Source organism: Bos grunniens, chromosome 12 (assembly GCF_055505025.1).
Source record: "Bos grunniens cultivar Pamir isolate PY7600 chromosome 12, Bosgru_T2T1.0, whole genome shotgun sequence".
NCBI classification, from domain to species: domain Eukaryota; kingdom Metazoa; phylum Chordata; class Mammalia; order Artiodactyla; family Bovidae; genus Bos; species Bos grunniens.
This window is the reverse complement of record NC_141176.1, coordinates 75,399,835-75,424,189: the sequence shown is the minus strand read 5'-3', so window position 1 is coordinate 75,424,189 and position 24,355 is coordinate 75,399,835. Positions and strand designations below refer to the sequence as shown.

The 24,355-nt window shown below is 39.5% G+C and overlaps 1 protein-coding gene across 14 annotated transcripts in view; it reads right to left on the bottom strand.

Annotated features, from left to right (window-relative positions):
- The window catches only part of LOC147361917 (ATP-binding cassette sub-family C member 4-like), a 173,701-nt gene that overhangs the window by 87,653 nt on the left and 61,693 nt on the right, over positions 1 to 24,355 (bottom strand). For 9 of the 14 annotated variants that reach the window (XR_015138365.1, XR_015138366.1, XM_086330228.1 and 6 more), the window contains 6 exons: positions 14,514 to 14,711; positions 12,154 to 12,294; positions 11,374 to 11,411; positions 10,631 to 10,725; positions 4,296 to 4,442; positions 309 to 388 (listed from right to left, as the gene is read on the bottom strand). Coding sequence is in view for 7 of the 14 variants with exons in the window: in XM_086330228.1 (XP_086186354.1) it covers positions 309 to 388; positions 4,296 to 4,442; positions 10,631 to 10,725; positions 11,374 to 11,411; positions 12,154 to 12,294; positions 14,514 to 14,711 (699 nt within the window). In the remaining 7 variants the exon portion in view is untranslated. Of the gene's footprint in view, positions 1 to 308; positions 389 to 4,295; positions 4,443 to 10,630; positions 10,726 to 11,373; positions 11,412 to 12,153; positions 12,295 to 14,484; positions 14,712 to 24,355 lie in introns of those variants that run through there. The other 5 variants (XR_015138369.1, XR_015138370.1, XR_015138367.1 and 2 more) reach the window with 3 other exon arrangements.

The following is a 24,355-nucleotide window of genomic DNA, read 5'->3' as shown; positions in this document are numbered from 1 at the left end:
AATGTGCCCACAGTAAAGGGAATCCACACCAGACACCTGGAAGGCAGAGGGAGAACCACTTACCCAGCATGTCACTGTTTCAGACCAACCTTGACGTGACTGTGTAGACACTCTTGCCTCAGGGGTTACTTATGTTAATTCACCCTGCCAATCAGAACTGCACCTCTTTCTCACAAACACAGCATTTACTGAGGATAACAGGACACACTGCCAGGCTGAAAGGCCCACCCTCAGCCCCTGTGAAAAATCCTTGAGAAACAGGCACTCTGCTCTTCCCTGTGAGAACTCTGACAGGACTGATACATTACCTGGATGAAATCAAGAAATATCAGGGGCAGTAACTCATCCATATGCCCAATGTCTTTGGTGAAACGATTCAAAATTCTTCCTGCAAGAACAGGATATGAGAAATTACTCATTTGCTCGATAGGAACTTTAAGAGAAACAATTCATGAACAAATAAAAACAATATTTTTGAAGAACATGTATTTCAGGTCTTCCCTGGTGGTACAGTGTCCCCATTATAGGGGACATGTGTTCAATCCCTGGTCCAGGAAGATTCCACATGCTGCAGAGCAACTAAGCCTGTGCGCCACAACTACTGAAGCCCATGTGCCTAGAGCCTGAGCTCTGCAACTGAAAAAGCCACCACAATGGGAAGCCAAGTCACTGCAATGAACAGTAACCCTTGCTTGCTGTAACTAGAGAAAGCCCACATGCAACAACAAAGACCCAATGCAACTAAAAATAAATAAATAAATCTTAAAAAAAATAAAGTATATGTATTAAATATTTAATATATTGGGCTTCCCTAGGGACTCAGTACAGATCTCCATTGTGACTTTCAGAGATACAGCCTTAAAAAAATATTGGTCCTGAGAAATTTATTCAGTGTTTTTCCAGGTGACCTCTATACATTGAGGTTATTAGGTCTCCAATAGACCCAATGGCACCCCACTCCAGTACTCTTGCCTGGAAAATCCCATGGATGGAGGAGCCTGGTAGGCTGCAGTCCATGGGAATATAAAAGAGTAGGACACAATTTAGCAGTAAAACAACAAAGTTAATATATTACAAATTCATATAAAATAAGCCAATGTCAGTGACAAAAAGAAAGACAAAATAGGATGATACCTAAAGAGAAACAAAAATACCACCAAATGGCAATGGGTGGGGAAGTGAAACTGAGCCCTGATTTTTAAAAGAATTGCGGGATCTTGTGGCAGTATCAGGAAGAGTTGGTGGATTTGAGAATGTTCCTTCCCTTTAGAGCCATCCCATCTAAGGCTCACTCCAAGTGTTAAATCAGTAAATAAACAATTGCAAAATACCTAAGTTAATCCTAATTGTCACAACAATTTTGCTTTAATTATCAAGATTAATTTTGCCAAGTGATACTTTCTAAATAAACATAATTATAACCTCTTTGTAATTTTTTTCCCTCCAGATGGCGCACAGCACCTCACATTTTGCGAAATTTTGGATTGTGGCCATTACTAGGTTGTGAGTTTACTACTGGCTTAATAAGTCACTGTTTTCAGAGGTATACCAGGTATGACAAGCCCAGACTTACGAATAAGCATCTAAGACCACAGGGATGTAGGCAGGAAAACAGAAATATTACTAAATGACTAAGAATCAGTTATCATTGATTTTATTTGCCTTCTCAGAATCCACAATAATAGTATATCCTTAAGGCTGCAATATGGGGATATGGAAATTTCCAGTAAATATCTGGCATAAACTAAAAATGTCATATGTCACATCAGTAAACAAAGGATGCTGTAGCCATCAGGACTCTGCAGCCACCCCTGCAAGGGTGTTGCACCCTGAGGAGACTCAGGATGAAAAAGAACAGGACACTGGCCCCAGACAGGGGAGGTGCAAATCAAAGGAACTGTAACAGGGAGGAGCCAATTTTGACTCCATGCTGGATGTGTTTCTTTGACCACTGCTGGTCATTGCTTTGGTCAGGGAACCCTGCCCTTCTGTCTGGATGTTAAATGAAAATGGCTTTTTTCAGCTTACAGGGAGACAATCTGACTCTCACCACCTGTGAATGGCTGCAGAAAAGAAAAAAAAATGAACAAATACCCTCTTATTGTGCAAGATAAATGGCCTTTTGACTTTACTTCCTCGCCTTCTCTCCTCTCTGTTCTATAAAAGAACCAAGCATCCAGATTCCAATAAGATGGTTATTTTGAGACATCAGTCTGCCATCTTCTAAGTCTGCCAAGTTTCCAAATAAAGTCATTTTCCTTTGCGTTAACACGTCATCTGTTAAGACTTATCAGCATTGTGAGGCGAGCAGAGCGAGCTTGAACTTGGTAACAAGTAATACCACTCTACGTGGTTCTCTCTTCATGCCATCACATACCAGAAACAAAGACAATCTATCACAAATTCTACATTTGAAAATAAACACAGGAAAGAATTCAATTTAATATACTGCTAAAAGAGTAAAAAACCGATGCCCCTAAACCTTAGGGCCTAACTTTGCTGTACTTATTTGAGCTTCTATTTTCTTGAAGGGATGAAATTCTGATAATAGACACAGGAGCGGGAGACAAGATACACACTGGTATGCCTGCTGCTCTAGGATTAGTGACCTTAAAGATTTAAACTTTGTTCCAAATCCTTGAATAATAAATCAGCATCTGGAGATGCCTACAGGTCATCAAGAGCCTGGTTAACAGTGGTCACAAGCACTCAGAGGCTGTGATAACATAAATTATAACTGATAACAGTCCCATTTGATGCTCCCAAATTTACAACTGTAGGTTCCCCATTAGCAGGAAAAGTAGAGCTAGTTCACAGCCATAATAGCAACAACTTCCAATCACTTCCTCACTCCAGTTTTGTAATAAGATGAGATTGTGTGGGCCTCTGCAGTTTACCATTCTCCTTACAGTGCTTGGATTAAAGAACATGTGTTGAATAAATGTACACAAGATGCTGCACTAAACAGCCTTATTTAATCCTCACAACAGTCTTGTGAAACAGGAAGGGCAGTGGTTAATCCCATTTCACAGGAGGGGAATTTCCCAGACACCATGTCAACATCCTCACTTAGGTTCATTAGGCACTGATCCTGTGCTAAGTGCTGTGAATATATTAACCTGCTTAATGCCCACAACATCAAGATATTGCTAAGGATGTGAATAGTATCCTCATTTTATAGGTAAGGAAACTGAGACACAGAGAAATTAAATAACTAACATATAAGTATTAAAATAACTATAACTGGCTATTACTATTAGTAACTATCTCCAGGACCGAACTCAGGAAGTTGGCTCCAGAGTCCATACTTATAACCGTTACAACATCCTGCCTGGAGATTTGCCTGCCCCATAGTATCTACCTACTTTGGCCTTGATTGTGCAGCTAGTTGATGGCCAGGCCAAGGCTAATGCTGTCCTCTCTCCAGTCACATCCTTGCCTCATCAGGCCCTGTCAATCATGACCTGCAAAAGCAAAGCCACCCTGGGCCTCAGCACAAGTCTAACCAACTGAGCAGAGTGGTATGTGTGCTGATGAACTAGCTCTTCATAGAAACCCAGGTCAGGAGGCCACCTTCAGAAGCAAGACAGGTGGAAGGCCTCAGGGTATGGGAACCAACCACTGGAAACCTTCCTAAGTAAGGTTGGGAAACCAACCTAAGTAAGAGTGTTTCTTACTTAATAATGAAGATCCTCCTGCTAGGTACCACAAGACATCTTTAATGTAATCAAAAGTCCATTGTAAAACTAGACAGTTAATTTTATTGAAGAGGATGCTTACATTTCACTGATCTTGTATTTTAATTAATTTTACATTACCATTTAGGTAAAACTGAAAATATGAGTGCATGTCAGAGCTCTGTGGTCCTAGAAATGAATGGGCAATGAAAGAAAGAAACACACAGCTTGTCTTCTGTAGAGACGTTCCTGGAAGATGGTCCTTCCTAGTTAGCTTAACATTATGTAACATAGCCAACGTTTTAACAACTAGTCAAAAACATTTCAACACATTTTCATCATTTGTTGGGTGTTTCATTGGACTCCTAAATCATCCTGCAAAGTAAACATTCATATATTTTTATAGACATGCATAAATTGGAATAAAGGCTTATATGCTGCTATATTCAGATATTCTCTGGTAGGAAAAATTATTTGTGAAGACTTTTGTAGAAAATGAATAAACATACACAGTGATTTTCTTCCAGGCATCTCTTCCATTTTCAAATATGAAAATGTAAATAGGCATGTAATGTGTTAACAAGACATATTCATTAAGAAATTTGGTGTCTGACTTACCTATTGGATTTATATGGAAGAACAATACCTGAGTTCTTAAAACGGTCTCCAACATTATCTTGTGCAAAGTTTGTGAAGAATTAACAAGGATGCAGAATATCAACAGAGACCTTGTGATACCAAAAAGGACAGTAGACACAGTTAACCCTGAAATAAAGAAACATCACTCAGCCAAGATCTCTGTCTGATCCTTAAGCATGCTAAAGCATGGCAGGCAGTTTAGAAAGATACTGTGCATTTTATTCTATAAATAAAATTCATATAGAGATTTACATATATACAGAATTTAAAAAATATATATATAAAGTAAATTCTGTAAGATTTTAATGCTTTAAAAAGTACATTTAAAAGAAAAATATAAAAATCACTGTTTTCTTCCCACTAAATGGAAACAACATGGGGGAAAATGTGTAAACTGCAGCTTGATTCTAGGCTTGCCTAATTCAATTACAAGTTCTAATAAAACTTATAAGACAGATAATTATACAACTAGAAGATCTTCCTTTCTCCACATTTCAAATCTCATTATTTACAACATGTCCCATAATTTGAAAGAAAGGTATGCTTTGGTAAAAATGAAAGTGTTAGTTGCTCAGTCAAGTCATACTCTTTGCAACACCATGGACTGTAGCCCCCAGGCTCTTCTAAGCATGGAATTTTCCAGACAAGAATACTGGAGTGAGTTGCCATTCCCTTCTCCAATGTTTTGCTACCAGCACATGAATTAACGGGGAAAAGGAGAAATGATCTACCATTTCCTTGCAATTTACAAGGGAACTCTACTTAATTCTCTGTGGTGACTTAATTGGGAAGGAAATCCAAAAAAAGGATATATGTTCAATGGTTCACTTGGCTGTACAACAGAAACTAACACAACATTGGAAAGCAAGTATAATAAAAATTAATAAAAATTAAAAATATTAAAAATAAAGTAGCTACTTCTATGCCCAAGTAGATATAAAGAGCATGAAAATACCATGTTAGGTTGCAAGTGGACAATCTCTTAAATAACTGAACTGCAAGAAACTACAAATTATATTTTGACATGAGATAATCTAAACAAAATAAACTAATCTCTCACTATTTAATAGCACCCCAAAGCATTTATAAATAAATTAATCATTTAAATTTATGTATTACCAATGATATAAATGAGCACTACTATGCATATAAAAATAAAAATAGCCCTCCAAACATCTCTTCAACTCACAATGCTATATTGAATGGAGATAACTTCAGCAATATATATTCCATCAAGTACTTTTTTCCATTTAGCTGCCATATCAGTGTTATTTAAATACTGAAAGCTGCTTAAATTCCTGAATTCCACCAACAGGCATTTGCCTTAGCCCACAATCCTATATGAATGTGTAACAGAATCCCTTCCTTCTTCTTTAAGGCCTCATTGTCCACCAATTCAGAAGTTAAACAGCTGGTAGATTCAAACTTCTTATCAAGTGATTAATAAAATAAATACCAAATTTCAATGAGTGGATTTTTACATAACTTACTCTTTGCAGAAAGCTTTCACAAGCATTTCCTGTGAGGATATTTAAATTTTTACTTATTTACAAAAATATATTGGGGTATAGTTGCCTTACAATGCTGTGTTAGTTTCTGCTGTTCAATAAAGTAAATCAGCTATATGTATACATACATCCCTTCCCTCTTGGACCTCCCTTGCCCCCATCCCTCTCCTCTAGGTCATTGCAGAGCACTGAGCTAAGCACCTTGTGCAACATAGCAGCTTCCCACTAGCTATCTGTTTTACACATGGTAGTGTGTATATGTCAATCCTAATCTTTCAATTTATTTCCCTCACCTCCCCATTCCTGCTCTGTGTCCACACATCTATTCTTTACAGCTACGACTCTAGTCATCCCCTGCAAATAGGATCATCTGTACCCTTTTTCTAGATTCCATGTTGCTGTTGTTTGTTCAGTTGCCAAGTCGCATCCAACACTTCGTAACCCCATTGACTGCAGCACGCCAGGCTTCTCTGTCCCTCACCATCTCCCAGAGTTTGCCCAAGTTCATGAATTGGTGATGCCATCCAACCAGCTCATCCTCTGTCACCTTCTTGTCCTTCTGCCTTCAACCTTTCCCAGCATCAGGGTCTTTTCCAGTGAGTCAGATGCTTACATCAGGAAGCCAGAGTATTGGAGCTTCAGCTTCAGCATCAGTACTTCCAATGAGTATTTAGGGTTGATTTCCTTTAAGACTGACTGGTGTGATCTCCCTGCTGTCCAAGGGACTCTCAATCTCAAGTCTTCTCTAGCGCCACAGTTCTAAAGCATCAATTCTTCAGTGCTCAGCCTTCTTTATTGTCCAGCTCTCACATCCGTGCATGACTACTGGAAAGGATATAGCCTTGAGTATACAGACCTTTGTTGGCAAAGTGATGTTTCTGCTTTTTAACACACTGTAGAGGTTTGTCATAGCTTTCCTGCCAAGAAGCAATTGTCTTCTAATTCCATGGCTGCAGTCACCATCTGCGGTGATTTTAGATCCTAAGAAGAGGAAATCTGTCACTGACCCCACATTTTCCCCTTCTGTTTGCATGAAGTGATGGGACTAGATGCATGATCTTAGTTTTTTTTAATATTCAGTTTTAAGTTGGCTTTTTTACCCTCATTATTCACCCTCATCAAGAGGCTCTTTAGTTCCTTTTTGCTTTCTGACATTAGAGTGCTATCACCCACATATCTGAGGTTGATATCCTCCAGCAATCTTGATTCTAGCTTGTAAGCCATCTACCCCAGCATTTCACAAGATGTGCTCTATGTATAAGTTAAATAAACAGGGTGACAATAAACAACCTTGTTGTACTCCTTTCTCAATCCTGAACCAATCAGCTGTTCCATACAGGTTTCTAACTGTTGCTTCTTGATCTGCATACAGGTTTTTCAGGAGACAGGTAAGATGGTCTTTAATAGTTTCCATAATAGCTTCCAATCTCTTTAATAGTTTTCCATAGTTTGTTATGATAAACACAGTCAAAGGCTTTAGCTTAGATAGTGAAACAGAGGTAGATGTTGTTCTGGAATTTCCTTGCTTTCTCTATGACTCAGAAAATTAGTAGTTGTCTTCTGCTTTTCCCCAGTAGCTTATTGGACACTTTCTGACCTGGGGAGCTAGTCTTTTGGTGTCATATCTTCTTGCCTTTTTATGCAGTTCATGGGTTCCTTATGGCTAGTACAATGGAGTGGTTTGCCATTCTCTCCTCCAGTCGATTATATTTTGTCAGAACTCTCCACTATGATCCATCCGCCTTAGGTGGCCCTACATGGCATAGCTCATTGTTTCATTGAGTTACACAAGCCCCTTCACCATGATAAGGCAGTGATACGTGAAGAGGCTAGATTCCAAATGTATGCATTAATACAAGTATTTTTTTGTGTGTTTTCTCTTTCTGACTTACTTTACTTTGTGTGACAGACTCTAGGTCCATCCACATCTCACAAATGACCCAATTTCATTCCTTTCTGTGGATAAGTAACATTCCAGTTTACATGTGTGTTAGTCACTCAGTCCTGTCCAATTCTTTGCAACCCAATGGATTGTAGCCTGCCAGGCTCCTCTGTCCATGGAATTCTCCAAGCATGAATACTGGAGTGGGTTGCCACTCCCTTATCCAGGAGCTCCTCCTGACCCAGGGATGAAACTCAAGTCTCCATCTTTGCAGACATATTCTTTACCATTTGAGCTACCCGGAGAGCCCCCCTCCCCCGATCCAGTGTCTATATGTACCATAAATGAGATGAAAAGACACCCCTGAGAATGGGAGAAAATAATTACAAAATAAGTAACTGACCAGGTGTTAATCTCCACAATATACAAACAACTCATGCAGCTTAATATAAAGAAAAAAAAAAAAAACCCAATCAAAAAATGGGCAGAAGACCTATATAGACCTTTCTCCAAAGAAGACATACAGATGGTCAAGAGGGACATGAAAAGATGCTCAATATTGTTATTTGAGAAATGCAGATCAAAACTCTAATAAAGTATTATCTCACACCAGTCATAATGCTCTCATCAAAAAATATACAAACAATAAATGCTAGAGAAGGTGTGGAAAAAGGGAATCTTATTGCACTGTTAGTAGGAATGTAAATTGCTACAGTCACTATGGAGAACAGTATGGAGGTTCCTTAAAAAACTGAAAATAGAACTACCATACAACCCAGAAATCCCACTACTGGGCATATACCCTGAGAAAACCATAATTCAAAAAGACACATGCACCCCAGTGTTCATAGCAACACTATTTACAAAAGCTAGAACATGGAAGCAACCTAAATGTCCATCAACAGATGAATGGATAAAGAAAGCATTTAAAATTTTTGTTAAAGACATCCTTTAAATAGTATGTAATGCTTTACTATATATATTCTAAATATTCTTGTGAATAGAGAAATTCATGTTAATAGTGAATATTAGTCTGGCAAGCCAAATTTTGAATTAATCACACAGTTGGGGAGGAGGGAACACTGTAATCTAAGGGTAAGAAAGAGAAGGAATCCTAATTCCAGACACTGGACTTCCCCTGCTTAGCTTCTCAAGTTATTAGTGAAGCCCAAGAGATGAGCAGTGTGGAAAGAGGAGCTTTGCATACCTGGGAGGGAATAATGCTTTTATTTATGGCCCATGCAGCCAGAGGATTTCATCCAAGATCAATACAAGTCTGTTTATTCAGAAAGAATTGGAACAACCTGAACCATAGGGTGGAATTCATTTGTAATCCCCTTCCTGATGTTCAAGCTGGTTTTAGAAAAGGCAAAGGAACCAGAGATTAAATTGCCAACATCTGCTGGATCATAGAAAAAGCAAGAGAGTTCCAGAAAAATATCTATTTCTGCTTTATTGACTATGCCAAAGCCTTTGACTGTGTGGATCACAATAAACTGCGGAAAATTCTGAAAGAGATGGGAATACCAGACCACCTGATCTGCCACTTGAGAAATTTGTATGCAGGTCAGGAAGCAACAGTTAGAACTGGACATGGAACAACAGACTGGTTCCAAATAGGAAAAGGAGTTCGTCAAGGCTGTATATTGTCACCCTGTTTATTTAACTTATATGCAGAGTACATCATGAGAAACGCTGGGCTGGAAGAAACACAAGCTGGAATCAAGATTGCCGGGAGAAATATCAATAACCTCAGATATGCAGATGACACCACCCTTATGGCAGAAAGTGAAGAGGAACTCAAAAGCCTCTTGATGAAAGTGAAAGAGGAGAGTGAAAAAGTTGGCTTAAAGCTCAACATTCAGAAAACAAAGATCATGGCACCCGGTCCCACCACTTCATGGGAAATAGATGGGGAAACAGTGGAAACAGTGTTAGACTTTATTTTTTTGGGCTCCAAAATCACTGCAGATGGTGACTGCCGTCATGAAATTAAAAGACACTTACTCCTTGGAAGGAAAGTTATGATCAACCTAGATAGCATATTCAAAAGCAGAGACATTACTTTACCAACAAAGGTTCGTCTAGTCAAGGCTATGGTTTTTCCTGTGGCCATGTATGGATGTGAGAGTTGAACTGTGAAGAAGGCTGAGTGCCAAAGAATTGATGCTTTTGAACTGTGGTGTTGGAGAAGACTCTTGAGAGTCCCTTGGACTGCAAGGAGATCCAACCAGTCCATTCTGAAGGAGATCAGCCCTGGGATTTCTTTGGAAGGAATGATGCTAAAGCTGAAACTCCAGTACTTTGGCCACCTCATGCGAAGAGTTGACTCATTGGAAAAGACTGTGATGCTGGGAGGGATTGGGGGCAGGAGGAGAAAGGGACGACAGAGGATGAGATGGCTGGATGGCATCACTGACTCGATGGACGTGAGTCTCAGTGAACTCCTGGAGTTGGTGATGGACAGGGAGGCCTGGCGTGCTGGGATTCATGGGGTTGCAAAGAGTCAGACAAGACTGAGTGACTGATCTGATCTGATCTGATCTGCCCATCCATATAATGTTATAAGATTTAGCTAAAGCACCTACTAGAATACATAGTAGCTACATATTTCCAGTGGCTGATTTTCTCAATATGCAATCCTGGCTTAAGTACAAAAATTCATTATGGAACAAGTTAAGAGTCTTCATCCAAATTTTTCTTCTTCTGCTGCTGCTGCTACATCACTTCAGTTGTGTCCGACTCTATGCAACCCCTAGTAGATTTTTAAAATAATTATTCTAATTAATTCACAGCGTAAATGCAATTCAGATATTTAATCTATTAAGACATTACTGAATTACTCTGAAAGCCCTCGTTGCTCACACAGACTCATTGTAAGCACCTTAAACTCTGGTATTCTAGAGTAGATGACTCAAATTTACCTGAATAAACTCTTAAGTACCAGTTCAGCACAAATACTACATCTTCATCTTCTTTCAAATATCCCCCAAAATACAGGTCACTTTGTACATTCGCCCTATGGAACAGAAAATTTAAAATATTACACTATAGATATACATAGAGTTTACACAGATATCACCAAAAAATTACCTCAACTCAAGAAATGTATATTATGCTGGAAAAATATGAATCACGACTTTCAGTTTTCAAAATTTTCTGTGAAGACAGACTTAGAAAATGAACTTGTGGTTGCCGAGGGGAAGGACAGTTAGAGAGTTTGGATGGTCATGCACAAACTGCTAGATTTAAAACAGGTAGCCAACAAGGACTTATTGTATAACACATGGAACTCTGCTGAATGTTATAATAACGTGGCAGACAGGAGGGAAGTTTGAGGGAGAATGGATAAATGTATATGTATGGCTGCGTCCCTTCACTATTCAAAAGGAACGATCACAACATTGTTAATCGGCCACCTCCCACTACAATATTAAAAGTTCAAAAAAATTTTTTTTTCTATAAAGAAGCTGCTGAAGGGAGGGACATGGGGAGAGACCACAGGGTGATCAATACCACCCACAGTAACTTTCATCTTTCTTCAGGGAAACTACGTGAGGGTCAGAAGAGGAGGCTGAACAAGCCCCATCTCCCCCCCTGAGTCTGTGGGAAAGTGAGGCTTCGTGTAGACTTCACAGCTCTTTGGGTCAGGCCAGAAATCACTCACCAGAATGCAAGCCACCAATCCTGCAGGATGTAGGCAACCTGGAGCAGGAAACAGCAGTCACTCAGACATTGACATCACTGAGCCTCACACCCTGCTCACTAGGATGGAGGACAGAAAGGCTCCAGAACATGGAGATGCTCCTTCCAGCTCAGGTCTGTGCCAAGCCCCACACCCCAGAGGACCACAGGTCAGGGGAGGGCATCTTACATGTTAATATATTTAAAAGAAATCCCCTTTTCCCTAGAAGACTTTGCTCCCCAAATATAATGTACTTCAATGCAAATCCAAGTGGACTCCAAAGTCAGTAATAACAAAACAAATGTTGGGATTTTGGAAAGCAAAAAGCTTGTCAGGTACAGTGATGGTCAGTTCTGGGTGTCAGCTTGGTTGCGCCAGTCTCAAGTGATTCAATTAAATACTCATCTAGATGTTGCTGTGAAGGTATTTTGTGAATGTGGCTTACATCCATCATCAGAACCTAAATAGAGGAGATCACTCTCAATACTGTGGTTGCCTCATCCAGTCAGACAAAGGCCCTAAGAGCAAAATCTGAGGCTTCCTGGAGGAGGAAGAAATTCTGTCTCAAGATATCAGGGTCAGCTCCCACCTGAGGTTTCAGTCTGCAGGCCTGCCTTTCTGATTCCACATTCACCAAGCTAGGCCCACAACTGCATGAGCCAAGTCTTTGAGATAAATCTCTTAATACAAATATATTAAAAGAATTATAAAATACAATATAAATAACTGAGTGTACAAATCAAAATAAACTCCCTTACGTACCTGAGCTGCTATGTTTACTAGAATAAGGAAGATGATGACAGGCCAGTGAGCACCAGCTGTGAAGTAATTCTTAAAGGTCTTAAAACCAACTTTTCCTTTCAAATGGTACTCTAGAGGTAGCACAACCTGTATATTCTCAGTCTAAAAGGGAAAAAGAGCAGTGAGAAATGGAATTTTAAAAAATGAACCTCAGCACTCATTATCCGAGAAATGCAAATCAAAACCACAATGAGGTATCACTTCATGGCAGTTAGAATGGCTGTGATCCAAAAGTCTACAAGCAACAAATGCTGGAGAGGGTGTGGAGAAAAGGGAACCCTCTTACACTATTGGTGGGAATGTAAACTAGTCCAGCCACTATGGAGAACAGTGTGGAGATTCCTAAAAAAACTGGAAATAGAACTGCCAAACGCCCCAGCAATCCCACTGCTGGGCATACACACCGATGAAACCAGAATTTAAAGAGACATGTGTACCCCAATGTTCATTGCAGCACTGTTTATAAAAGCCAGGACATGGAAGCAACCTAGATGTCCATCAGCAGATGAATGGATAAGAAAGCTGTGGTACATATACACAATGGAGTATTACTCAGCCATTAAAAAGAATACATTTGAATCAGTTCTAATGAGGTGGATGAAACTGGAGCCTATTATACAGAGTGAAGTAAGCCAGAAAGAAAAACACCAATACAGTATACTAACGCATATATACGGAATTTAGAAAGATAGTAACAATAACCCTGTATGCGAGACAGCAAAAGAGACACAGATGTATAGAACAGTCTTTTGGACTCTGTGGGAGAGGGAGAGGGTGGGATGATTTGGGAGAATGGCAATGAAACATGTATAATATCATATATGAAACAAATCACCAGTCCAAGTTCGATGCATGATACTGGTTGCTTGGGGCTGGTGCACTGGGACGACCCAGAAGGATGGTATAGGGAGGGAGGAGAGAGAGGGTTTCGGGATGGGGAACACGTGTATACCTGTAGCAGATTCATGTTGATGTATGGCAAAACCAATACAAAAAGTAATTAGCCTCCCATTAAAATAAATACATTTATATTGAGAAAAATAAAATGAAAATGAACCCCAAATTTCAAGAGTTCAACAATGTCCTCCTCTGCAAAGCTGTGGGAAACAGACATATCTCATACACTGATAGGAGTGCAGGATGGTCTATCTCCTATAGAGAAGGGTGTGGGAATATCTGGCCAAACCACATATGTGTTTACCCTTGGACCCAGCCATCCCACTCATAGGAATCTATGAGAAATAATCAAACATCATTCACATGAGGTTATTCACTGTTGGGGAGCTTTCCTTAAAATAGAACATGACTCTCAACACACACACAACAAAATCAATTAATGTATAAATGCAGAAACTTCCTCTAAAATAACACACAAAATGATATGGAGCTAATGTATCCCTCCAGATGACTTGTGTCATTCAATGATAGAAACATAAAACATACTTGGGACTCAAAACACTAGCCAAATACAGTAAACTGAGTTCACAGAGAGTTAGAGTTACATAGCACGTTGCAAGCATATGATCTGAATCTATTTAGTTCCTAAATTTCAGAGAGTGATTCTTGAGTTTAGAAAATGAATCAGAATCATTCCAGGCTCCTGGGTTTGCATATCAAGGAATATCTGTGTATATTTTTAAGCAGGATCTAGTGCATTTCTCTCTGGAGGATTTAGAATGCGTTGTAGAGTCACAGAAGCCTAGTGTGTCCTCGGCTCTCTCCTGGCCACTGGGATTCAAGGTCGATAAGATGTGGTTCTCGGTCTTGAAGGGTAAGAAAGGAGGATGGGAACTAACACTGAAGTGTCTACCATGTGTCAGGTCCTTTGCACATGTTATCTCTGACCTATCACAAACCATCTAACACTGAGGCAAAATAATACCATCAGTCACCTGAGTGCTAGAACATTCCAACATACAGGAAAAGTAGCTGATTTAACGTGGCAACAGCAGGACTCAGTCTAAGGGGGTCTTCACATTAAGCCTTGGGACGTATAAGGGAAACTGGGGCCAACCAACATGAGTAGGATGTAACTATGGTTAACTGAAGAGTTCTCAATCAGTGTGAGCCACATTCACTCAGAAATTTATAGCAGTGCACCCACTGCTGATGTCCATAAGATTCTCCATCCTACACTCAAAGGGGAACCCCGAGCAGGCTTGATTCCTTCATGCTCTTCTATCAGTTCCATGGAACAAGACTTTGGGAACCTTAGGGTCTACTTTGGGACAAATGAAGAAGTCATGAGCAGAGCAGACTGAAGGTCTGTGAGACCACCAAGAGCAGACAGACCCGGGCACACTGCAGGATGAGAAACTCACTTCTTGGTCTTCTGGAGCCGCATCTTTCAATGAGCGTCTGGGAGACTGGAGAGACTGAACCAAAGACTCAGAGATCACAGTGGGAGTTCCTGGAACTGGAGATGGTGCAGATTGCTCATTCCCCTTCTCAAAACGGGAAAAAATATCTATCCCGGATTTCAGGAACTCAGAGTAAGTTCCTCTTTCTATCACTATCCCCTGAAATAAAAAGTTGAGAGGAATTAATTTATATTTGATAATGTTAAACCAACCTAAATACTAATCAAGAAAAGCTATTTTGTCTTAAATTAACATTCTTGAAAAAAATGATCCCTGGTTCTAGAATTCTTGTTGAGAAATCTAATTCAGTCATCTCAGTACAGAACCGATAATTGGGTTCTCTGCCAAACCTCATCCCTATGTTAGGTGCTGGGGGATGTGAAAGAAAGGTGTGCTCATGTGTTAAAAATGGAGGCCGTTGACATGACTACCATGGGCACTTAGGGAAGGAAGAAGCATGGAGGTTGGTGGCAGGATCAGCATAGTCTTTTTAGACAACATGGGAATTGAGAGAAGCCTCATGTGACAATTCCAGGAAAGAAATTTAAACTTAACCCAGAGGTGGGCACAAGTACATCTGCATACAGGTAAGAGTCTCTCATTAAATCTTCACTGACCACTGTCACTGTCACACTATCATGTGCCTGGCGGGGATAATAGAAACCAGCCCTGGACAGAAAATCCATGAGAGGCCTCTCCATGGTCTCTACAACTGCCCCCACACACTCAGCAAGTTCCCAACTGAAAATTCAATATTCCACTTTTTAAAGTAATTAAACAAGGAAGTCATGGGGCTGGGGTGGCTCTGAAGCCTTGGAGGTCTGTGCCCACAAACCAAAACCTAAGTCAGAATCAATGTACTCAGATCCGAGAAAAAACTTAGGAACAACCAACCACAAGCAGCCAACTAGGCTTCCCCAAATCAGGTAACTGCTTAAGCTACGTCCAATCAAATAATTTTCTTTGAACACATGTGACACTTCCTTGCAGTTTCCTTCCCTTACAAAGTCACATAAAATAATGTGCAGACGTTTTGCTATTTTCTGACCCCATGAAACCAGACTCAGCTTATTCACTCAGTAGCAAAAAAAACATCAGGGGAAAAAAAAAAATCTCAGCATGCAAAACACATCAAATGAAAGCAGCTGTGGTTAAGGCAGCTCAAATGGAGGGAACTGGCCAGGACACTCGCTGGGACCCCTCTCACCCTCTCCCCTGAGGGGGTCTACTGGGAGAAATGCAGGGAAGCCTTTGGGTACCATCTGATACTGAAAAACTAGAAAATTATGCAGGATATATCAGGTCTTGTTCCACTCGGGAGGCAAAATTCACACACCTCTTTAATGAAATCACCACATCAAATTTGTAATATGTATGCACAATGAAATGACTGGTGGTATAAAGATAGAAATTTCACTCAATGGTCAAGCATTGACAATTCTTGGGGGGATGAAAGGACAGCCATTCCCCATCTGCTGTGAACAGAGGGACCAAACAAACAGTAAAGATGAACCCCAACTCATGCAGGGGTGCTCACCAGGGGGCAAATAGCTGTTTTGTGAGTACTAAAATTGGGTGTAGTGTCCTCAAAGGAAGCAATAAGGGGACCCCAAAATATCTAGGGACTGGCTAAATAGGTTATTCCCCTGCCACTGATCCTGTGCTCATAACACTGCACTGTCAACACGGGTTTACACGCTAGAATCACCCCCTCTGCACATGAAATCAACTGCTCTCAAGCTTGAGAAACCTTAGCCCCTCCCCCCACTCCTAGAGGAGTGGAGAGGAGTTAACACATGGAAGTGCTTCCAGAGAGGCAGGGGTTCTGTATTTTAATAATCTTTCTTGGAGCAGAGATTCATTTCAAAAATCAGGGATCTGACCAAGGGCTTGTGGAGCATTCATAGGTTAACAACAAAGGTGCTGAGACCCAGAGGTAAATGAGCCAAGGAATGAAGCATCAAATGACCACCAAGTCTGAAAGCTTCTCACTAATCTCCATCCCACCCCTAGTCATGCTAGGAGTTGTTGGTGGGATGGTGCCTCCTCCTCAAAACGATGTGTTCAAACATGACACCTGTGAACATGACCTTATTTGTATAGAGTCTTTGCAGATGTAACCGAGTTAAGATGAGATCACAGTGGAGCAGGGTGACCCTAAGGCCAGTAAGACTGATGTTGCTATGAGAACAGAAGAGACCCAGACTGACACGGGGACAATGGCCATGTGACATCAGAGGCAGAGACCACAGCACTGCAACTGGAAGCCAAGGAACACCTAGGAAGGCCGGTGAACACCAGAGGCTGGAGGGAAGGATTCTCCCCTGGAGCCTTCAGGGAGAGCCGGGCCTGCCAGCACCTGGATTTGGGACTTGAAGCTTCCAGAACAGGGCGACAATAAACTTCTTTTGTTTTAAGTCACCGAGCTTGAGGTACTTGGTTACGGCAGCTCTAGAAATGGATACTCTAGCCTGAGCCCACACTTCTGTCTTCTCAGCTTTACTAAGACTCCTAACTGCTTGGTCACCCCTCCAGTGACCATCAGAGAAATCTCTTAACTCCCACATCAGACCACATCCCTCCTGTGCTCTGGAAGATCCAAGACTTCCATCCCACTTCTGGGCTTGCTGCCCACTGCCTGGAGACCAACTCCCGCTCATGCCCCTGCTCACTTTCCACAGACCCCCTGGTCTTTCTGCTGTTCCTCCAACCTGCCAGGTAGCTCCTTCCTCAAGACCCCCTGTCTCAGACCCCCTCCCCCAGGTGACTCTGTGGCCACCAAGATCATGTCACTCAGACCCCATGAGGCACCAGCTCCTCAGGGAGGCAAGGATGTCACCTTCTTTGTCACATCCTCCCCATGAGAACAGGAGCCCTGTTAAGGCAGGGCCTTGTCGTCCTGCTGCAAAGGCGCCAACATGTATCCGGCACATAGAGACTTGTGCAAGGAGACCAGAGACTGGAGACACCAGCAGAGAGGATGTCTCTGACCCGGGTGCTCAGCTACCCAACCTCGCTTCTGGTGCTAATGGACTATGCTCTTTTTTTTTTTTTCTTTAAATTTTTTGTTTTATTTTATTTTTTACCTTTACAATATTGTATTGGTTTTGCCATATATCAAAATGAATCTGCCACAGGTATACATGTGTTCCCTGTCCTTAACCCACCTCCCTCCTCCGTCACCATACAACCCCTCTGGGTCGTCCCAGTGCACCAGCCCCAAGCATCCAGTATCGTGCATCAAACCTGGACTGGTGATTCGTTTCATATATGATATTATACATATTTCAATGCCATTCTCCCAAATCATCCCACCCTCTCCCTCTCCCACAGCGTCCAAAAGACTGTTCTATGTATATCAATGTCTCTTTTGCTGTCTCGTATACAGGGTTATTGTTACCATCTTTCTAAATTCCATATATATGCGTTGGTATACTGTATTGGTGTTTTTCTTTCTGGCTTTCTGTATAATAGGCTCCAGTTTCATCCACCTCATTAGAACTGATTCAAATGTATTCTTTTTAATGGCTGAGTAATACTCCACTGTGTATATGTACCACAGCTTTCCTATCCATTCATCTGCTGATGGACATCTAGGTTGCTTCCATGTCCTGGCTTTTATAAACAGTGCTGCAATGAACATTGGGGTACACATGTCTCTTTAAATTCTTGTTTCCTCAGTGTGTATGCCCAGCAGTGGGATTGCTGGGGCGTATGGCACTTCTATTTCCAGTTTTTTTTAGGAATCTCCACACTGTTCCCCATAGTGGCTGGACTAGTTTGCATTCCCACCAACAGTGTAAGAGGGTTCTCTTTTCTCCACACCCTCTCCAGCATTTATTATTTGTAGACTATTGGATCGCAGCCATTCTGACTGGTGTGAGATGGTACCTCATAGTGGTTTTGATTTGCATTTCTCTGATAATGAGTGATGGTGAACATCTTTTCATGTGTTTGTTAGCCATCTGTATATCTTCTTTGGAGAAATGTCTAGTTATTTGGCCATTTTTTGATTGGGTCATTTATTTTTCTGGAATTGAGCTGTAGCAGTTGCGTGTATATTTTTGAGATTAGTTGTTTGTCTGTTGCTTCATTTGCTATTATTTTCTCCCATTCTGAAGGCTGTCTTTTCACCTTGCTTATAGTTTCCTTTGTTATGCAGAAGGTTTTAAGTTTAATTAGGTCCTATTTGTTTATTTCCAGTATTCTGGGAGGTGGGTCATAGAGGATCCTGCTGTGATGTATGTCGGAAAGTGTTTTGCCTATGTTCTCCTCTAGGAGTTTTATAGTTTCTGGTCTTACATTTAGATCTTTAATCCATTTTAGTTTATTTTTGTGTATGGTGTTAGAAAGTGTTCTAGTTTCATTCTTTTACAAGTGGTTGACCAGTTTTCCCAGCACCACTTGTTAAAGAGATTGTCTTTAATCGATTGTATATTTTTGCCTCCTTTGTCAAAGATAAGGTGTCCATATGTGCATGGAATTATCTCTGGGCTTTTTATTTTGTTCCATTGATCTATATTTCTGTCTTTGTGCTAGTACCATACTGTCTTGATGACTGTCGCTTTGTAATACAGCCTGAAGTCAGGCAGGTTGATTCCTCCAGTTCTATTTTTCTTTCTCAAGATTGCTTTGGCTATTCAAGGTTTTTTGTATTTCCATACAAATTGTGAAATTATTTGTTCTAGATCTGTGAAGAATACCATTGGTAGCTTGATAGGGATTGCATTGAATCTATAAATTGCTTTGGGTAGTATACTCATTTTCACTATATTGATTCTTCCATTCCATGAACATGGTATATTTCTCCATCTATTAGTGTCCTCTTTGATTTCTTTCACCAGTGTTTTATAGTTTTCTATATATAGGTCTTTAGTTTCTTTAGGTTGATATATTCCTAAGTATTTTATTTTTTTCGTTGCAATGGTGAATGGAATTGTTTCCTTAATTTCTCTATTTTCTCATTATTAGTGTATAGGAATGCAAGGGATTTCTGTGTGTTGATTTTATATCCTGCAAATTTACTATAGTCATTGATTAGTTCTAGTAATTTTCTGGTGGAGTCTTTAGGGTTTGCTATGTAGAGGATCATGTCATATGCAAACAATGAGAGTTTTACTTCTTCTTTTCCAATTTGGATTCTTTTTATTTCTTTTTCTGCTCTGATTGCTGTGGCCAAAACTTCCAAAACTATGTTGAATAGTAATAGTGAAAGGGGGCACCCTTGTCTTGTTCCTGACTTTAGAGGAAATGCTTTCAATTTTTCACCGTTGAGGATAATGTTTGCTGTGGGTTTGTCATATATAGCTTTTATTATGTTGATTTATGTTCCATCTATTCCTGCTTTCTGGAGAGTTTTTATCATAAATGGATGTTGAATTTTGTCAAAGGCTTTCTCTGCATCTATTGAGATAATCATAGGTTTTTTTATTTTTCAATTTGTTAATGTGGTGTATTACATTGATTGATTTGCGGATATTGAAGAATCCTTGCATCCCTGGGATAAAGCCCACTTGGTCATGGTGTATGATCTTTTTAATGTGTTGTTGGATTCTGTGTGCTAAAATCTTGTTAAGGATTTTTGCATCTATGTTTGTCAGTGATATTGGCCTGTCATTTTCTTTTTTTGTGGCATCTTTGTCAGGTTTTGGTATTAGGGTGATGGTGACCTCATAGAATGAGTTTGGAAGTTTACCTTCCTCTGTGATTTTCTGGAAGAGTTTGAGTAGAATAGGTGTTAGCTCTTCTCTAAATTTTTGGTAGAATTCAGCTGTGAAGCCGTCTGGACCTGGGCTTTTGTTTGCTGGAAGATTTCTGATTACAGTTTCAATTTCCGTGCTTGTAATGGGTCTCTTAAGATTTTCTATTTCTTCCTGGTCCAGTTTTGGAAAGTTGTACTTTTCTAAGACTTTGTCCATTTCTTCCACGTTGACCATTTTATTGGCATATAATTGCTGACAGTAGTCTCTTATGATCCTTTGTATTTCTGTGTTGTCTGTTATGATCTTTCCATTTTCATTTCTAATTTTACTGATTTGATTTTTCTCCCTTTGTTTCTTGATGAGTCTGGCTAATGGTTTGTCAATTTTATTTATCCTTTCAAAGAACAAGCTTTTGGCTTTGTTGATTTTTGCTATGGTCTCTTTCATTTATTTTGCATTTATTTCTGCCCTAATTTTTAAGATTTCTTTCCTTCTACTAACCCTGGGGTTCCCCATTTCTTCCTTTTCTAGTTGCTTTAGGTGTAGAGTTAGGTTATTTGTTTGACTTTTTTCTTGTATCTTGAGGTATGCCTGTATTGCTATGAACTTTCCCCTTAGGACTGCTTTTACAGTGTCCCACAGGTTTTGGGTTGTTGTGTTTTCATTTGCATTCGTTTCTATGCAAATTTTGATTTCTTTTTTTATTTCTTCTGTGATTTGTTGGTTATTCAGCAGTGTGTTGTTCAGCCTCCATATGTTGGAATTTTTAATAGTTTTTCTCCTGTAATTGAGATCCAATCTTATTGCATTGTGGTCAGAAAAGATGCTGGGAATGATTTCAATTTTTTTGAATTTCCCAAGGCTAGATTTATGGCCCAGGATGTGATCTATCCTGGAGAAGGTTCCGTGTGCACTTGAGAAAAAAGTGAAATTCACTGTTTTGGGATGGAATGTCCTATTGATATCAATTAGGTCTAACTGGTCTACTGTATCCTTTAAAGTTTGTGGTCCCTTGCTAATTTTCTGTTTAGTTGATCTATCCATAGGTGTGAGTGGGGTATTAAAGTCTCCCACTATTATTGTGTTATTGTTAATTTCTCCTTTAGTACTTGTGAGCATTTGTCTTACATATTGCAGTGCTCCTATGTTGGGTGCATATATGTTTATAATTATTATATCTTCTTCTTGGATTGATCCTTTGATCATTATGTAGTGACTTTCTTTGTCTCTTTTCACAGCCTTTGTTTTAAAGTCTATTTTTTCTGATATGAGTATTGCTACTCCTGCTTTCTTTTGGTCTCTATTTGCATGGAAAATCTTTTTCCAGCCCTTCACTTTCAGTGTGTATGTGTCTGCTGTTTTGAGGTGGGTTTCTTGTAGACAACATATGTAGGAGTCTTGTTTTTGTATCCATTCAGCCAGTCTTTGTCTTTTGGTTGGGGCATTCAACCCATTTACGTTTAAGGTAATTATTGATCCCATTGCCATTTACTTTATTGTTTTGGGTTTGAATTTATACACCCTTTTTGTGTTTCCTGTCTAGAGAATATCCTTTAGTATTTGTTGGAGAGCTGGTTTGGTGGTGCTGAATTCTCTCAACTTTTGCTTGTCTGTAAAGCTTTTGATTTCTCCTTCATATTTGAATGAGATCCTTGCTGGGTACAATAATCTGGGCTGTAGGTTATTTTCTTTCATCATTTTAAGTATGTCTTGCCATTCCTTCCTGGCCTGAAGAGTTTCTATTGAAAGATCAGCTGTTATCCTTATGGGAATTCCCTTGCGTGTTATTTGTTGTTTTCCCCTTGCTGCTTTTAATATTTGTTCTTTGTATTTGATCTTTGTTAATTTGATTAATATGTATCTTGGGGTGTTTCACCTTGGGTTTATCCTGTTTGGGACTCTCTGGGTTTCGTGGACTTGAGTGATTATTTCCTTCCCCATTTTAGGGAAGTTTTCAACTATTATTTCCTCAAGTATTTTCTCATGGTCTTTCTTTTTGTCTTCTTCTTCTGGGACTCCTATGATTCGAATGTTGTAGCATTTAATATTGTCCTGGAGGTCTCTGAGATTGTCCTCATTTCTTTTAATTCGTTTTTCTTTTTTCCTCTCTGATTCACTTATTTTTACCATTCTATCTTCTAATTCACTTATCCTATCTTCTTCCTCTGTTATTCTACTATTTGTTGCCTCCAGAGTGTTTTTTATCTCATTTATTGCATTATTCATTATATATTGACTCTTTTCTATTTCTTCTAGGTCCTTGTTAAACCTTTCTTGCATCTTAATCCTTGTCTCTAGGCTATTTATCTGTGATTCCATTTTGATTTCAAGATTTTGGATCAATTTCACTCATTATTCGGAATTCTTTATCAGGTAGATTCCCTATCTCTTCCTCTTTTGTTTGGTTTGGTGGGCATTTATCCTGTTCTTTTACCTGCTGGGTATTCCTCTGTCTTTTCCTCTTGTTTATATTGCTGAGTTTGGAGTGTCCTTTCTGTATTCTGGTAGTTTGTGGAGTTCTCTTTATTGTGGAGTTTCCTCCCTGTGTGTACAGGTTTGTACAGATGGCTTGTCAAGGTTTCTTGGTTAGGAAAGCTTGTGTCGGTGTTCTGGTGGGTGGAGCTGGATTTCTTCTCTCTGAAGTGCAATGAAGTGTCCAGTAATGAGTTATGAGATGTCTATGGTTTTGTAGTAACTTTGGGCAGCCTGTACATTGGAGCTCAGGGCTGTGTTCCTTTGTTGCTGGAGAATTTGCTTGGTATGTCTTTCCCTGGAACTTGTTGGCCCTTGTGTGGTGCTTGGTTTCAGTGTAGGCATGGAGATGTTTGATGAGCTCCTGTCAATTAATGTTCCCTGGGGTCAGGAGTTCCCTGGAGTCAGGATTTGGAGTTAAGCCTCCTGCTTCCAGTTATCAGTCTTATTTTTACAGTAGTCTCAAAACTTCTCCTTCTATACAGCACCATTGATAAAACATCTAGGTTAAAGATGAAAAGTTTCTCCACCATGAGGGTCACCCGGAGAGGTTCACAGCGTTACATGGAGCATAGAAGAGGGAGAAGGGAGTTAGAGGTGACCCGAATGAGATGAGGTGGAATAAGTAGAGGAGAGAGAGGGTTAGCCAGTAATCACTTCCTTATGTACACTCCTCCACAACTGGACTACTCAGAGATGTTCACAGAGTTATACAGAGAAAAGAAGAGGGAGGAAGGAGACAGAGGTGGCCAGGAGGATAAAAGGGGGGAATGAAAAGAAGAGAGACAGATCCAGCCAGTAATCAGTTCCCTAAGTGTTCTCCACCGTCTATAACACACAGAAATTCGTTGGGTAGGGTAGAGAGGGATTAGGAAGGACACACAGGTGACCTGGTGGAGAAAAAGGAGAGTCCAAAGGGGGAGAGATCAGTCAAGCCAGTAATCTCGCTCCCAAGTAAAAAATGGGTACTGAAGATTGGGTTCTTAAAGGTACAAAATTGGTAACAAAACCTAAAAGCAACAATTAAAAATCTAGAGTAGAGTTTGGAATTTCAAAAATACAATGTTAAAGAAAAGAAGACAGAAAAGAGAAAAAGAAAAAAAAATAAAGTCACAAAAATTATAGAGAAAATACAGTTACAAAATTGATAACAAATACCAAAAAGCAAAAGTTAAAAATCTAGAGTAGGGTTTGGAATTTCAAAAATACAATGTTAAAGAAAAGATGATGAAAAAGAGAGAAAAAAACAAAAACAAAGTCACAAAATTATAAAGAAAATACAGATACAAAGTTGATAACAAAGACCAAAAAGCATAAATTAAAAATCTAGAGTAGAGTTTGGAATTTCAGAAATACAATGTTAAAGAAAAGAAGAAGAGAAAGAAAGAGATAAAAGAAAAGTCACAAAAATTATATATATATATATATATATAAAATATAAGTAAAAAATTGATAATAAATACCAAAAAGCTAAAATTAAAAATCTAGACTAGAGTTTGGAATTTCAAAAATACAATGTTAAAGAAAAGAAGAAAAAAAGAAAGAAAGAGAAAAAGAGAAAAAAAAAAGGTCACAAAAATTATAAAAAATATATATATGAAGTTTGCTTTTTAAAAAAATAGGGTCTTT